General features: G+C 41.8%; 1 protein-coding gene across 3 annotated transcripts in view; it reads right to left on the bottom strand.

Annotated features, from left to right (window-relative positions):
* Nucleotides 1-2,802: 2,802 nt before the first annotated feature.
* PDIA4 (protein disulfide isomerase family A member 4) overlaps nucleotides 2,803-12,812 on the bottom strand; it is a 12,808-nt gene continuing 2,798 nt past the window's right edge. Inside the window, exons 2-10 of one of the 3 annotated variants that reach the window (XM_057384565.1) lie at nucleotides 10,011-10,188; nucleotides 8,135-8,340; nucleotides 7,342-7,480; nucleotides 6,697-6,842; nucleotides 5,818-5,976; nucleotides 4,773-4,924; nucleotides 4,244-4,400; nucleotides 3,915-4,148; nucleotides 2,803-3,475 (exon numbers count right to left, since the gene is read on the bottom strand). In XM_057384565.1, the coding sequence (XP_057240548.1) occupies nucleotides 3,063-3,475; nucleotides 3,915-4,148; nucleotides 4,244-4,400; nucleotides 4,773-4,924; nucleotides 5,818-5,976; nucleotides 6,697-6,842; nucleotides 7,342-7,480; nucleotides 8,135-8,340; nucleotides 10,011-10,188 (1,784 nt within the window). In that variant the 3' untranslated portion in view covers nucleotides 2,803-3,062. Of the gene's footprint in view, nucleotides 3,476-3,914; nucleotides 4,149-4,243; nucleotides 4,404-4,772; nucleotides 4,925-5,817; nucleotides 5,977-6,613; nucleotides 6,843-7,341; nucleotides 7,481-8,134; nucleotides 8,341-10,010; nucleotides 10,189-12,812 lie in introns of all 3 variants that reach the window. The other 2 variants (XM_057384563.1, XM_057384564.1) reach the window with 2 other exon arrangements.

The following is a 12,812-nucleotide window of genomic DNA, read 5'->3' as shown; positions in this document are numbered from 1 at the left end:
AAAAGATGGTGTAACCTGTTCCCCTTAGAATGCATCAATCACATTAATATCACTTTCTGCACAAAGGTAACAGACCTGATGATATATTCATCCCAGTGAGTTTCACAGAAAGTTGATGTGATGTTGATACTGCACACAGCAAAGGATAGGATACTGGATCTAAGGAAAGCAGTTTGCTTCCCAGTATGACTCAGCCCAGACCTCGGAGACAACAGTATCCTGATCTTGCTGGGAAGGGACAAATGCATTTATGACCTGCAGATGCCAAGGTGTGTGGCACAGCCAAGGACTCAGGAAATGTAGCCAARTGACACTAGTGTAAGGATGGAACAAATCCTCATTCCCTCTACTGCTCACAGCCTAAACCCATGACCTACTTGGGATAACACTGCCTGCTCTTGCAGCTCACAGTTGTCAAGAAACTGTAAGCAGTGCTACAGGTACTGTATTCCCATTCCTCATTGAGCTCTGACTGAAGCACTACTGCTCCTGGAGAAGATTCAGGTGTTTCAGCACAGTACTGAAGTACCTGTTATGTACCAGGCTGCCTTCACCTGGGGAGACAGGGAGAGAGGTGGCAGGAGYACTGAACAAGCACACTTGGGACACTGCCCTGGGTCTTGTGTCTTTTACAGCCACASGGGCTTCCTGGAGGCTGCAGAGGTCTTAACCCAGTTTTGTCTGCTCCTGCTGGGAGGGTGAAGTTTAAAGACACAGTACAGCACTGGCAATGACAATGTTACTAATTTAGCACCTGTTGGAGGAGAGGCGAGAAACTCTTATGCTTAACTTTAACCCTTACTGTCCCAAGGAGAATGACGGTTCAGCCCTGACTGTAGTCTTTCACCACCAATACCCACCCTTCTATATGTTCTGTATTTATCCATCTCCTCCTGTCAATTAGACAGCATCTGTTCTGAAATAAAACCCTTTAAGTCTGCAACTAACAAGCAGGAGCAATTTAGTTCCTCACAGCACTGTGTGAGGTATTTGCTTAGGGTATTCGCTTCACAACCTGAACTATGTTTCAAGAACTGATTTTAAAAGCTTGTGCTTATTTCTTTGAAGAACTGAGTTGGTAATACCAGCAGATAAGACAGAACTTGTGTTACTTGTATGCATATTTTCTAAAGCTGAAATAAGTCACCTCTGATGGTCAGCTAAGTCTGGTCTCGCTCCTGTTGCCAGCACAACACATATAGAACAGATTAGAGCTTTTGAAAGCTCACAGAAGAGCTGCAAACAGAAATGGCAGTAGATGAGAAGATAATGCACTTCACCTGGTAAGAGTCTCAYAGATTAAATACTGCCTAAGCTTAACAGGCATCTGTATATTTAAGAACAGTAGAAGAAAAAACCCTCTAACGTGAAAAGCAGAGATGGACAATGACAGGACCTGAGGTGAATGATAACACTGCTTTAACACTTAGCTGCATAGAATTTCACAGCTTTTGCTGATAAACAGGAGATGAATAGCATTCAGACACACCCCAGCATTCCCAGATTTGATATTGTCCCCCTCATTCATAAGCTCCTGGTGAGCTTTCTTCAGTAGCTTTGGCTAATCCATTAATTAAGGGAAGCCTTCATGCAGTCCTATACACCTGTGCAAGAATAATTTGATAGTTATGCTTTGCTGTGTGGGTTGTTAACAGTGGGCAGAGTCCCCTGTCAAGGCAGAAGGGAAGCACATCCCTTCAGTAGGGATGTCAAGTGTAGTGCAAAAGTATAAGGATTACACACCCCTATGGCAGGCCCTTTTGGGTCCTCAGACTACACCTGAACAGCCRTCTCCTGGACATGGGCTAATCCTTGCTACACAGAAGACTGCATCTCCCCAGAATTAAAAAAAAAAAAATAGATTGGGTAGTGGCTTTAGATTTGCACACACTTCAAAAAGCTACAAACTAATGCAACAAGCAGTTACTGAAGGAAGACAGTGATATTTTGCAAGACAGAAAACAATGCTACTAGGAGAAGCAGTACCTGTAAAACAAAATGTGAATCAAAACTGCCTCAGGGCAAGTTGCACACACCGCAGCATCACAGCTCTGAGAACATGCAGACATGCTTCCAGAGTATGCAGGTCTGCARCCTCAACATGGCCCATAAATTTAAGGCCATATTGAAACTGAGCCATTCAAGATAAAAAATCACTTTTGAATGTATACTCCCAAGGGGAGCATAGAAGGGATGTGATTATTCTTTGTACCTGCTAGAGGAATAAAGGCCGTCAGAAGGTCTCAGTCTGCTCACCCAAAGAAGAATCACTATCAAAACTTCCTCTCTGCTAAAGGAAAGGAGACAGCAACACATAGATCTGATACCAGAATCCCAGCATTTCCACCCACTAGATGCTCTTGTTCTGCCATGCTCCAATTACTCCAAAACATATTTAGGAAAACTMAGATATAAATGGGTCAATATGGACAAGTAAAGAGAGGTAAATTAGAARAACTTGCTATTTTAGCATCACTCTCTCTACAGAGAGGCACAAAGCTAAAACAGGTCTGGAGCACATTTAGTTAGCAAGTCCCTGTGTTGTATCTCAGTAGGACYAAATAATTCATCCACACTTTAGAAAACCTCCATTCTTATCCTCAGCTATGAATACAATGATAGAGTCACATGAATAGGTACACAGAAACATAACAGAAAAGACTAGCTGAAAGGACTGTTCCCCCCAGTAACCATAACAACAAATAAGAGAAATCTGTTTGTCTGAAGGACCTGCTTCTCCCCTTTGGTAGTTTCTTTCAACTGAAAAACAGCTGCCTTGGAGTCAAAGAATAAAGCTCAAGATAGTCACAAAAAATAAAGGATGTATTTTTCTCTAAAGATCGAAACAGTAACTAACATAAGACATTCATATTAGAGTATTAAGTTCAGTGTCCAGAAAAAAAACTCGCCTGCCATATAAAAAAAAAAAGATACTGCAATTGCTTTACTGCTCAAGAATCTCTTTGCTCAAAACTGCTTAATTCTTCTCTCACAAAGTTTTGTCAGTAACTTGATTTTAACTACATTGTACAAACAATTTTTCTTCACCACCYTCATCTTATCTAAAGCTCTTCTTTTGTTCTGGAGAGTTTTGTTGCATGCTCCTCTATAAATTTGCTCAAATGCTCTAAATCTCTCTCGCCTTCATATTTAATAGGGTTGTTCTTCTTGTCCTTCGGAGCAAAGTAGATGGTGGGGAATCCCTCCACTTTGTAGTGGTCATTCGTCACGTCGTTGGCAGTAGCATCCATCTTGGCTATAATCAGGTTTTTCTCATTCTTGTATTTTTTGCCTAGCTCATTATACACTGGTTCTAGTTTCTTGCAGTGTCCACACCATGGGGCATAGAATTCTATTAAAACATCATTCTTTGGATCCATCACTATGGTGTCAAAAGTTTTACCCACTACCACTTTCACAGGCCCTTTGTTATTTTTTGGCACTGGCTGGGACTTCACAATTGGCTTCAGTTTCCCTAGAGGGAAGCAAAAAAACACAATGCTATTAGAATGTGACAAGAGCAGCCCTTACAGTCTCCCCTAAGAAAGGACAGAAGTACATTCTCCCACCAGGAAAAAAGCAGTGCACCAGCAAATGAACTTGCCTCAGCATGAAACACAGGCTAGTTAGCTGGTGACCTTTTAGCCCAATAACCTGTTAGTGAAATATGGGCAACAGCTTGTTTTGCAATTCCCTAGAACCTTTCTCCTCTTTTTATAGCTGTTCATCCACAAAGTACTAGSCAGTGATTTAGTATGGTACTCCCAAACATGAATGATCAGCTCACACTTTAAAGCCACAGGAACACTTTAGGCTTGCAAAACACACTCAGTTTACTGGAGCCATTGCCTCCAGAAARAACTCTTGGAAGGGTAAACAAAATAGCTTAGAGAATCCTATTTCAGAAACTGTACCTTTTTTAAATGCCAGCACAAACTCCYTGAGTACATCAGAGTCAAACTCTTCTGGTTCCATGGCATACTTCTTGCCACCTTCATCCAGAATGGCAACGTTGACATCCTCCCCACTCTCAAGCAGACCCAAATCCTTTATTTCAGAAGAATAATCTTCCTCATCAGAAACAGCAAACACATATTCAGGGAAGTCTTTGGCCACTTCCAGGACTTTGCCTCTCCAGTACTGGGTAGCTGAAAAAAACAAAAGAGTACATGATTGGTAATRTCTAGTTATTTAGTGCCTGCTTCCTCTCCAAGTGGAGGAAGGGTAATAGCAGCAAACTTACCAACACGGTAGTCAAAACTGAAGTCCACCGAATAGTAGACAACCACTAGAGGACGCTTAGCGTATCTCTTGGCATCGTTGGAAGGCTTGCGATGACCAACTAGAGGCAAAGCGTGTTTTAGCACATGCTCTTTAATCTCAGCTCCATCTGTAGAGTCCTGCTTAAAGGAATCGTGGAAAAAAAATCAAACAAACAGATTTAAGTGGCATTTCACACTACTGAAAAGCAATATTGATACACCCATGAACAGGAAAGATGGAAGGGCATGTTATAAAAACAATGCTGCCACCACTTTTTTCAAATCTTTGAGCACTTAATATTTTAAGGGCAAATTATTATTTAAAAATGTAACATCCAGACTAATTTCATAAAATTTCTCTTGAACAAAACAATAGCGTTTCAGTGGACAGACTGACTTAAAGATCTASTGGGAGTACATCCAGCAGGAAGATGCCAACTCATCATAAATACAGAGAAAAAGAACTGTAAATCCACACACAAACTTTTTAGCTCTGGACCAGCTACTCACTTTAAGATTCAGAACGTGCATCTTGGGCTCATGCTTCGACTGAAATTTCTCTGGCTGCATGACAACCAGTTTTCCTGGAGATGCCTTCAAGAATTTTGCAATTTCATTGCTGAATGTGTGATGGAACTTATAATCTTCCCTCAAAGTATTAGCTGGAAAATGAAGGTTAGAGTGAAGGAAAAGTCATTAGAAATGAACTGACAGCCTGCAAGTGAGATCTTGAGACTATAACTGCAAGGCAACTCTTTTCCTATTCTCAAAGTGACACAGAACAACCCAGTCTTGGACAACAGCTCTCATCCAGGGGTGAGAAGCATGCAATTCCAGCAGCACTATTTGAATGCTGTTCAACAGCCCATCRACTTGATGAGTTATTCTACACACTCAAGCACCTTGAACAGCTTCCAAAACACATACAGCGAACGAGTTATTCTTTTATCAAATCTCTCACCTCTTGGCTTCCTCCCAAATAGGTCAGCTAGCCAAACTATTTGCTTTGGGACAGCCTGGGAAACAGTTGTATATGTTGCCCTGCTGGAGCAAACAGATCAGCTCCTCATCTAACTACAGTAGCAGGCCCAGAAGCAGGTAGACGGGTTGCCAGGAATAGTCTAGCTAAGCTGACCCAGAATCTCCAGGCCTCCCACCCCAAATGAGTCTGGTGAAGACTCACTCTGAACTGCCAGACATAAAACAAGAGTAACAGACAACAAACATATCTAGGCTTTAAGCCAAGAAATCGTGGTTGGTTCCTCAGGTAGGAATTTTCTAATTCCCTCCTCTCTAATCCACATGTTTCCAGKGACACAATTACCAAGAAGAGGTATATTGTGTGACTGGCTGACCCTTTAGTTATAGCCTCAAAATCTGGCGTGAGTTTATTTTTTGAGTACAAGTAGAAGATCACCCTTCTTCTTCTTTCTTATTCCTCTCCAACCTCTCCTACTGAACTAAGAGCAGAAATAAATGATTTCTGCATGCCCAAACTCCTAGGCAGAACCTCAACAAAATGKATGTTTCATTAGTATTTTAAAACATTCTTTACCTGCTTCCTGATAGAGCTGATAAGTTTTATCATTCTCTCCGCTAAAGACACCAATGATGATGACATCATCCCCATCCTTCAGAAATTCTTGTACCTGCTTGGTAGCCTGAATCTGTTTGGATGGAGGACCAGCCTGTTCAATCATGTAGTCAACAATACCTGTGGGACAAACACACCCCAAAAAGCTGCTTAGAACATTTATTGAACTGAAAGGTTCAGGCATTTCATCTCAACATTGCTTAATACCACATTTCCCATGGACACCTTTTGTCCTGTGCAATGACCTAAAGATCATATTAGCAAGACCTCAGTCCAAATTTTTAAAGCTGCAGTTCTGAATATTCCTTTTCAGGTTGGTTTCAGAAGAGGTAACCAAGCATACAACCCATGGATTTCAGCTGATCTGGCAAGCAATGGTCCATTCTGAAATTCCAGACCCTTCACTATCTCCTGAACCTGCTATGAGCCAAAGTGCTACTTCAATAGTMTTAAGTCCTCCCTCTTATTAAAACTTAATAATGAGTATTATTCCAGCCTTCATGCCACATTCCAGTACAATTAAAACCTGCCCATTTACTCATACTACCACCACTTCAGCATGTGCATTTAACTTTCTTTATGTTAGAAAGAGCTGATAGTACCACCATAAGATGTTATAAAGATTAGACAAATTTGAACTGCTGGCCTGTGTAGGCATGACAGCACATAGGTTTCCCAACTGCCACAACATCAACAAGTCTGCAAAATATCTGTGGTCAAACTCTCAGAAAATAATAAAAAGCATAARCTGTAGTACCATATTTTTCCCGTGGACCACTGTAGTCATAAGGCTTGCCCTTGCGGAAGATTTTGAGAGTTGGGTAGCCAGTAACATCAAACTTCTTTGCAAGCTCAGTTTCAGCAGTGGCATCAACTTTAGCCAGGGGAATGGGAGGTGAGCGCTTGCTGAGCTCCTGGGCAGCCTTCTCATATTCTGGAGCAAGCCTCTTGCAGTGCCCACACCTAGGGAGGGAAAGCAGAGGGCACTTTTTACAAGCCATGAAACCTGCCAGGTACCTTCTACCTCTGGAGTGGAAAAGCCTTYCAGAATGAGGAAAGTAGAAATGGGATCATTGATTCTACAGAGGACACTTCTGCCTAGGAATGTGTTTCTCTAGTGTGAGGCTGGCCTCTGTGCCTGGCCTCACATTACTATAGGTAACTTGAATTTTAGAGGCCATTTTTAAACTAAAGACCACTTCTCTTTGGTTTTCAGTATCTTAGTCTGTTCCCACGTTAGCAAATGTGGAGAACCTTCAGTGACCTACAGTGAAGTTTTGGACACCACCCTTTGCTGAGACATAGATCCAGTCTAGTCTGCAAGTGATTTGCAGTGTGATCCTACGTGCAGACTGTAACTCCAGAACTACAAAAACCTGCATGAGGCAAAGGTGTGTGAAGGGGCGTAACAACACAAGACAGGTTCACCAAATGTGCTCAGGCGATCTGTGCTAGAMAAATACAGGTGACAGCTTTCTTGCTTACCAGGGAGCATAGAACTCCACCAGGATTATGTCAGCATCATTCACAACTTCATCAAAATTATCCTGGGTCAATACCAGAGTAGCTTCAGGTGGAGGGGTCCAGTTGGGATCAGAAACCTCTTTAACTTTGGCCACAATTGCTGAAATACAGTTCAATAACCCAATTAGCATGCATGCATTTAGTCATACCAGTAGTGTATCAAATGCAAGAGATGATACCAAGAATTTGAAATCAGAGTGGTAAGCATGGTCTTAGGTCAATGCTTTCACATCAAGGTTACATGAGAAYACTTTCTTAATCAAGCTCCTTTATTCTTTATTTCCTTCTTGGTATTGCCAAGGTCTTCTCCTCACCCCATAGTCTTATGCAGAGCACAGATATGTACTTTGCAGCACTGAATTCCATCTCACAACAGACAGAAAAGGTAGCTTTTTCCCTCTCTGACTGGAGTTGGACATATAAATTCAGCAAAATACAAGTGGTTTATATATAACCAATACACTGTTMAAATGTTTATTGGCTGATCCTTCAGCAAACATGAGACTCCCTCCTCTTCTAGTCAAGCCATATTTCTAGAAACCTTCTGTCAGTAAAAGCACTACCCACTACCTGCAAAATGGTCCTCTGGCATGCAGCCTATTGACAAAATAGGGAAAACTTCAGCCTTCATAATACTATGCTGTTTAAAATAACCTACCTTGAGATCAGAGTCCTTCAAAATAGCCAMATATTAAAAGGAAGATCACATGCTACTTTTCTTTCTTACAGAGAATTGCAAAGTATTGGTGCTTACCATCTTCTGTCCGAGACCCATCATAGTCAACAGCTTGGCCTTTTTTCAGKATTTTGATGGTTGGGTAGCCACTGACATCAAAACGACTTGACAGTGAAGTGGCTGCAGTAGCATCTATTTTGGCTACAGGAATAGGAGGGTCATTTTCCTTCAGAGTTTTGGCTATCTTTTCATACTCAGGAGCAAATTGCTTGCAGTGCCCGCACCTGTCAGAGGAAGACACGAGTAGGTATGTTAATGCATGACAGACATGCAGACCTATCTGCTGCTCTGCATTTCCAGGATGCCTTCTGACTGATGTTTACATCATCAGCACAGAAATGTTTGTCTTGCTACATGTTCAGATCATGGAGAGATAGAGGGTAAATGTGGCTAATGTACACTGTTTGTTCAAATCAAAACCTTTAAAAAAAATTTCATTCAACATGGAATGTATTGCCATCATTGTWAAAAAATTCAACAACTGCTTTTACAACAAAATTGTAAACTTTGTATTATGCTCCTCCTTCCTTCCTGTCTCCAAAAATATGGTCTCAATTAAACTTCAGCTTCTCCCTAACCCAGGTTCATCTTCTCTCCATAGCACCYCAGACGTAAAGAGAAAACAAAGCAGTTAAGCTGGCCTAATGAAATCTCGCACCCACTATGGTAACACAGCATTTGCTTCCTCTCTGGCCACATCAGAACTCTCTGGGAAGAACAGAGGCTCCTGCAGGCATGACAGAAGATACCAGCATAAGAAAAGCTAAATATAGCTTGACAAGTTAAAGATAAAACCAAGAAAACAAAAAGAAGTTTGTGGCAGACAGCCTGTGCTCTTTAGGCTCTCAGCTGGCAGGAGGAGTAGAAAAATAGGTGAGGTGTTTGGTCTACGATGACACACATCCTTCTGCTCTGATAAATTAAACTTCATGTTTAGTTTTTATGTAAGCAAACTACAGCTGCAGAATTTGTGCCTACAACCATGCAGGGATGGAATTCTCTGTGACAAGAACAGCACARGTTAAAATGCAACTCCACCTTAAGCAAGATCATATTCCCCCTCTATTCAAAGACTGGGGAAGGACCAATGAGTAAGTGATTTTTGTATCACTAAGCCACAAAGGAAAAGAAGTTCTGACTGCAACAGCAACTCAGCAACTCTACCGAAAATATCTTCTACTCTTGTTTTCCCCCAGTAACCACCCCTAATGTTTTTGTCCATAAGAATGCAGGAGAAGGCCTAAATCCTTTCTCTTGGCTGTATGCAAGCAAGTCCACTGTAGCTTCCTGGAGCAAACTAGTGGTGCTGTGTATCCTGGGATGCCAGCAGAGCTACCACCATTAGGTAGATATATGAGGCACTGCTAAAATTGGTAATGCAAACAAGCTATGTCCCTAATCACACGACACCCTTCTGGCAAGGACAGAAATGTGAATTTGAAAAGGAAAACCTTCTAGAAATTTCCCTACTAGGGACACCTTCATGACTCCATCTAGATGAGCAAGTGCACAAGTTTTCAGTGGTCCAGCACTGGTACAGTATGATAGCARGCTGCAAGACCACTGCGTGACTTTCCTGGCCTCACTGGGACCATTTCTGTTCCCTGACAGGCATAAAACAGAGATAGAATCAAGCTTGTGCTTCCCGTGGCATGAGATCCCTCAGTATCACCCACATCTGTGGAGAAAAAGCAGGTTGTTGGTTATTGCATGGTACAGAGGTAGGAAAAAATTGTTCTTCCACACCACCAGAACCATCTCTTTCCCCGGATCAGAGCAGAGTCCAGTGCATCTCCTGCAGGCAAGTTACTGCTATGTCATTTTTAAAAGRGCAACCCAAGTTCGCTTTTTAGGGGTGTATCCTGCACCCAAGGAGGTGCCACTGTGAACCCACCATGGAGCATAGAACTCCAGCAGCACAGTGTCYTTGTCTGCAGTGAAGGTGTCAAAGTTTGCATCAGTCAAGACTAATACACCGTTTTCTTCTTTAACTACAGAATCRTCRTCATCTTCATCATCTTCTTCATCGTCATCATCGTCACCGTCATCATCAGCTTCTTGTGTAACAGATTCTGTAAAAGTAAAATTACAATACAGATTAGGTTGGGTCAAATTTAACAACAAAATGACAGTACCAGATTAAAGATGGATTAGATAGCTAGTGTGGTTAAGAAAAGTACCCACACAAGTCAGTTTCTGCTCCACATACAGTGACAGCTATCTCAGCTTGCAAAGAGCTTGGACTCAGATGTCTGACCATTTCAATTTTGTCCACACTACTCCAGCTAATATAAATATWATCAACAGGTGTTTCACATTTCAGGGTAAACTAACAAAATGGACACAAGAATTAAAATACACAGATCTATGCAACAGTTGCCACCAAGGTTTCTYGGACATCTTGTTGAAATGTGGCCAGTTGCTCTGCTGGGCAAGAAGGGGACACGGATAATACTCAGTTTCAAACAGAACCCTTTCATCATACAGCTGAATAGCTGTCCTTTAAGTAGCCAGCCTGAGGTTGGAAAAATTAGTGTCTTATACTTAAAAAACAGGTGTTATCTGCCCCCAATGCTTCCCTTGTACCCCTACTCACGAGACCTGTAACACCACAATAGCTATGTGCCGCCTGTCCAAAGGTCTAATAAACAGACACAGTTGCTGTAAACCCAGATGTTAAAACTTCTCTACTATCAAGGTGGTTTAGAGGCAGCACTTCAAAACTGTGCTGCTTTCCTGACTGCTCCACYTCTGCCACTTTTTCTTTTAGTCACAGCTATTCATTGAGTCTTTCCATTCACAGAAGCATCAATCAGTCTGCTGTGGATCAGCACCAGGCTGAAGTCAGTGTAAAATCAAGTAAGTGACTGCAGGAGTCCCATGAAAACCCACTCCTATGTACCTGGCAAATGCCAGGTACTCTTCTAAAAAAAAAAAAAAAAACAACACCCTAACAAAGAAAAAGAGTGAAAGCTTCTTCTTTCAAATAACTTTTGGGAAGGCCTTTGATTTAAGACCAAAATCACTGGTTCAGAACAGGCCTTTCAAGGAGAAAGCAGATATGTTAAATTACCTAAGCAAAATTAGCATGCGAAAGCTGAAGCCAGGACATTTCTACTGGTTCACTCTTTGTTGGCTTGGAATTTGAGATGGTTTCTTTAATATCTGACCTTTCACATGTTCCTTTTAACTTTAGAAAAAAACCAAAAAAACCAAAACCTGCTAACTTTCAAGGAAACCAGACTGTCCTGAAGGACTTTAAAGGAATTTCAGTTACAGAACAAGTAATGAAAATACCTCATCCCAAATGAAAGCTGTAAAACAATGAAGCCAAGTAGTCCCTTTTGACCCAGTGGGAGTCCCAGGAGTAGGATGGAAAAAAAAAAAAAAAAGTAAAAAGGAAAAAAGGATTAAGGCTTCTTGTTCAAAATAATTTTTTATTTAACTTTAACCAGCTTTTGACTAAGCTGAGAAGAGTTACTGTAAGAGTGTTCTGAAAATACTCTGATGTCACCAGGAACTTGAAAGTTAAGTATGATAAATATGTGCTATCCAGGTATGAAAAAGTGAACAAAACAAATCCTACTTTTCTCAGGCCAACAGCACTCAATAGGAACAATCTCACCATGGATAAAATGATGCCATTAAATTGCAGTAGCTATGTGCATTTTAGAAGAAACTATACAAAAACAAGCCTATATGCTCTCAGGAAACAATATGGGCTCCTGGAGAAAATACATTGATTTTAATTAGAGGTCAACTTTATGTACCACGAAAATATTAAAGCTTCTGATAGGGGAAGAGATCACAGGAGACCATTTATCACACAACAGTAGTCAGCTGGATTAGGTTTCTTTAACAAGTACTAGTGTTTCACCTGATCTTTGAGGCAGCTAAAAGCACTATTTGCAAGCAGACAATGCCTCCTGTGTTGTTGCTGCACTTGCTCACCCTTGAGTGAATCTACACAGCCACATAGCTGCAGGACTGCCCTGGTGAAACAGCCGGATTTCAGGGGGCTCCAGCTGGCAAAACTTGTGCCTTACACGGGTGCCCAGCAGTTCTGAGGGCTACATTTCACCACAGGGTGCTCCTGGCTGGCCTGTGCCTGAATTCCTGGCCATCGCATTCCTGGTAAATTGCTTCAGACATGATTTTTCCTGTCAAAAAGGAACTTGAGTAAAACTATCTGGCCAATTCTGCTCGTGCATCTCAAACTATCCACCAGGTTGCGACCCTTGTTCCTGCTTACTGCGCTCGCTACCCACCACCGAGAGATTCAAAGAGCACAGCAGCTACAGTGGTAGCTGTTTTTTCAGAAACCAAGAACAAGGTATCACCTGCAGAAACATCCCACACGGGTGGAAAACGTAACCATCAGATCCACCATCCCTCACTGATATAAATTTGTATCTTTCCCTGTACCGCCTGCCAATCGAAAATGTCCCTGACAATGGCACATTGTCATAGGCATTGCACACACCCACTTCCTCCTCCCTGGTGATGGAGGCAGGACAATGGCACTGTAATAGCAGGACTCCACCTTCTCCCAAGTGGCTTTAGGAGGGTGTGCATTAAAAAAAAAAAAAAATAGTTAACCACTCCTATATACTGGTCCTTAAGAGTGCAGACTTACTTTCTGCAGCCTCCAGCACCACCAACACCTAGGGCTATCATAGCTACCTCTGAAAGAGAT

The sequence above is a fragment of the Malurus melanocephalus genome, unplaced genomic scaffold, assembly GCF_030028575.1.
Source record: "Malurus melanocephalus ecotype Western Australia unplaced genomic scaffold, MMel_1.1 scaffold_721, whole genome shotgun sequence".
NCBI lineage: Eukaryota > Metazoa > Chordata > Aves > Passeriformes > Maluridae > Malurus > Malurus melanocephalus.
This window is presented reverse-complemented; position numbering and strand designations above follow the sequence as displayed.